The 3627-nt window shown below is 53.1% G+C and overlaps 1 protein-coding gene across 1 annotated transcript in view; it reads left to right on the top strand.

Annotated features, from left to right (window-relative positions):
• The window catches only part of LOC106817990 (cortactin-binding protein 2-like), a gene marked incomplete in the record, with an annotated part of 25854 nt that overhangs the window by 8764 nt on the left and 13463 nt on the right, over window positions 1-3627 (top strand). Inside the window, 1 exon segment of the mRNA XM_014822694.1 lies at window positions 658-844. Within this exon segment, the coding sequence (XP_014678180.1) occupies window positions 658-844 (187 nt within the window).

The following is a 3627-nucleotide window of genomic DNA, read 5'->3' as shown; positions in this document are numbered from 1 at the left end:
GTCATTTTGGGTCCCAGAATGCAGGAAATTGCATCTCAGAATCAAAAAATTTCTGGGGGGGGGGGCATTCCCCGAACTCCTATGCATACTCGGGTCACTGCGTGACCCTCGTACTACAGATATCAGACATCCTCACTACAGTTTGCTCAGAAAAGTGTTGGCATCTCTGTATTTAGCTCCTTGCCACGCAGAAGATAGCAAACTGCCTTTCCGAGCAACACTAAGATGTTCTCCTGTTTTTAATTCTGATATGCCATCTTGTTTTCAATGCTGTCTCTTTCTTTCTCTCTTTTTTGACGCTGACACTCTTATTTTCTGCACCGACATACTCTGGTTTTTGACGCGGACACGCTCTCTTGTTTTTGACGCTGACACGCTCTCTTGTTTTTTACTCTGACACGCTCTCTTATTTTCAATGCCGATGCGCTCTCTCGTTTTCAATGCCGACTCGCTGTCTCGTTTTTCGACGCCAACACGCTCTCTTGTTCTCGACGCCAACACGCTCTCTTGTTTTCGACGCCAACACACTCCTTTTCGATGCCGACTTGCTGTCTCGTTTTTCGACACCAACACGCTCTCTTGTTCTCGATGCCAACGCTCTCTTGTTTTCGAGGCCAACGCACTCCTTTTCGACGCCGACACGCTCTCTTGTTTCAGATCGACCAGTACCGGAGCCTCGTGTTCTACGGTCCGAGCGGAGTCGGGAAGACGTACGTCGCCAAGAAGCTAGCGCAGTTCGTGCAGGAGAAGGAGCAGCAGGCGGGAAACCGCTGTGAGATCACCTACGTGTGTCTGAGCGAGACGTACACGCGCCGCAACCTCGTTAACCTGCTCACCACCAAAGGTGAGGTGTGCGCGCGCGGGGGGGGCTTGACACCCACTCCACAGCCCTTGTAAAGCACACTCGGCGACGATTACAGAAGCGTTATCTCTACTGTAGACACACTGAACACCCACTCCCATAGCCTGCAAAACACACGGTGACGGTACATGAGAGCGTATCTCTACTGGTAGACACACTGAACACCCAGGGCTCACAGTGCTTGTAAAACACACCCTGGTGACGGTTACATGAGAGCGCATCTGCTACTGTATAGACACACAGTGATGGTTACAGGAGCGATATCTCTACTGTAGTACACACTGAACACCCACTTCACAGCCTGTTAAACACACGCGGTGACGCGCTTACAGAGGAGCGTATCTCTACTGTAGACACATCTGAACACCCACTCCACAGCCCTGTATAAACACTGGGCGACGATTACAGAGAGCGTATCGTCTTACGTGGACACACTGAACACCCGCTCCACAGCCCTGTAAACACACTGGTGGTGACGGTTACAGATGAGCGTATCTCTACTGTAGACACACTGAACACCCACTTCCACAGCCCTGTAAACACACCGTGCCACGGTTACAGAGAGCGTATCTTCTTACTGTAGACACACTGAACACCCGCCTCCACAGCCCTGTAAACACACCAGGTGTACGGTTAAGAGAGCGCATCTCTACTGTAGGGCACACTGAACACCGCTCCACAGTCCTGTAAAAACGGGATGACGGTTACAGAGGGTATCTCTACTGGTAGACACGCTGAACACCCACTCACAGCCCCTGTAACACACGCGTCCCGGCTGCGGTTTACAGGAGAGCGTTTATCTCCTACTGTAGACACACTGAAACACCCACTCCCTTTTCAAACACACGGTGACGGCTACAGAGAGCGTATCCTCTATGTAGACACACTGAACAACCCGCTCCACAGCTCTTTGTAAACACACCGCGGTGGGGATGAACGGTTACAGAGAGCGTATCTCTAGCTGTAGCGACACGCTGAACGACCCGCCTGCCACAGCCCTGGTAAACACACTGTGACGGCCTACAGAGAGCGTATTATCTCTCTGTAGACACACTGAACACCCGCTCCACAGCCCTGGTAAACACACGAGTGGTGACCGGTTTACAGAGAGCGTATCTCTACTGGTAGACACCGCTGTCCTCCACAAGTGCTTCCCTGTAAACACACGACTGGTGACGTTACAGTGAGCGTATCTCTACGTGTAGACACACTGAACACCACTCCCATCAGCCCTGTAAAAACACACCGGTCGGTGACGGTTACAAGAGAGCGTTATCTCTACTGCTAGACCACTGAACACCCACTCCACAGCCCTGTAAACACACCCTCATGGGGTGACGGTTACAGAGCAGCGTATCGGCATTACTGTAGACACGCTGAACACTCCGGCTCCACCAGCCCTGTAAACACACGGTGACGGTTAACAGAGAGCGTATCTCTATGATTAGACGCACTGAAAAAACGCCGCCTCCACGTCCTGGTAACACACTGCGGTGACGGTTACAGAGAGCGATATCATCTACTGTGATAGACACACTGAACACCCGCTCCACAGCCCTGTAAACACATCGCGGGCGACGGTTAAGACGAGCGTATTCTTCTACTGTTAGACAACTGAACACCCACTCACCAGCCCTTAAACACACGGTGCACGGTTACACGAGAGCGCGTATCTCTACTGTAGACACGCTGAACAGCCCGCTCCACAGCCCTGTAAACACCCATGGTTGACGGTTACAGAGAGCGGTATTCTCTACTGTAGACACCACTGAACACCCACTAAACCTGTAACACATGGGCGATCGGTTTACAGAGAGCGGATCTCTATGTAGGACACGGCTGAACAACACCGCTCCACAGCCCTGTAAACGACACCCCGGTGACGGTTACACAGAGTCTATCTCTACTGTAGGTACACACTGAACACCCACTAACCTTAGTAAAACACATGGCTGAATGCGTTACCAGAGAGCGTATCTCTACTGTAGACGCATCTGGAACACCCGCGGCCACAGCCCTTGTAAACACACACTGCCCGGGGGCTACGGCTTCGTACCGGGTTGACGGTGACATGAGAGCGTATCTCTACTTGATAGACATCACTCAGTGACGGTTATCAGGGAGAGCGTCATCTCTACTGGTAGACACAACAGTGACGTATACAGAGAGCGTATCTCTACTGTCAGACACACTGAAACACCCGCTCCACAGCCTTGTAAACACACCCCGGTGCGCGGGTGACGGGTTTACAGAGGAGCCGTTCATCTCTACGTGTAAGACACATCTGAACACCCGCTCCACCAGCCTGATAAACACACATCAGGGCGTGGTGGTCCGGCGCGCCGCTGGGCTGTTTCGGGTGCGACGGGTATACACGAGAGCGCGTATCTCTACTGTCGACGACACTGAACACCCGCTCCACAGCCCTGTAAACACACCGGTGACGGTTATGCAGAGAGCGGTATCTCTACTGCTACGACACGCTGAACACCCACTCCACAGCCCTGGGAACAACACGGCGACGGTTACAGAGAGCGCTATCTCTTACTGTAGATCACGCTGAACACCGCCATCTCCACAGCCCTTGTAACAACACCAGCGGGCGCGGGCGCGTCTCCGTGGGGCGGGCCACGGTGACGGTTACAGAGAGCGTATCTCGGGTCGCACCCGTCATTTGCTGGTTTACTGTACGACACAGACTCGCAACACCAGCTCCGACAGCCCGGGTGGTAAAACCACGGTTCACGGACCCCGCCGGGTGACGG

This window comes from Priapulus caudatus, unplaced genomic scaffold, assembly GCF_000485595.1.
Source record: "Priapulus caudatus unplaced genomic scaffold, Priapulus_caudatus-5.0.1 Scaffold1965, whole genome shotgun sequence".
Taxonomy (NCBI): Eukaryota; Metazoa; Priapulida; class Priapulimorpha; order Priapulimorphida; family Priapulidae; genus Priapulus; species Priapulus caudatus.
The sequence above is the reverse complement of the archived record's forward strand: the minus strand, read 5'-3'. Positions and strand labels throughout refer to the sequence as shown.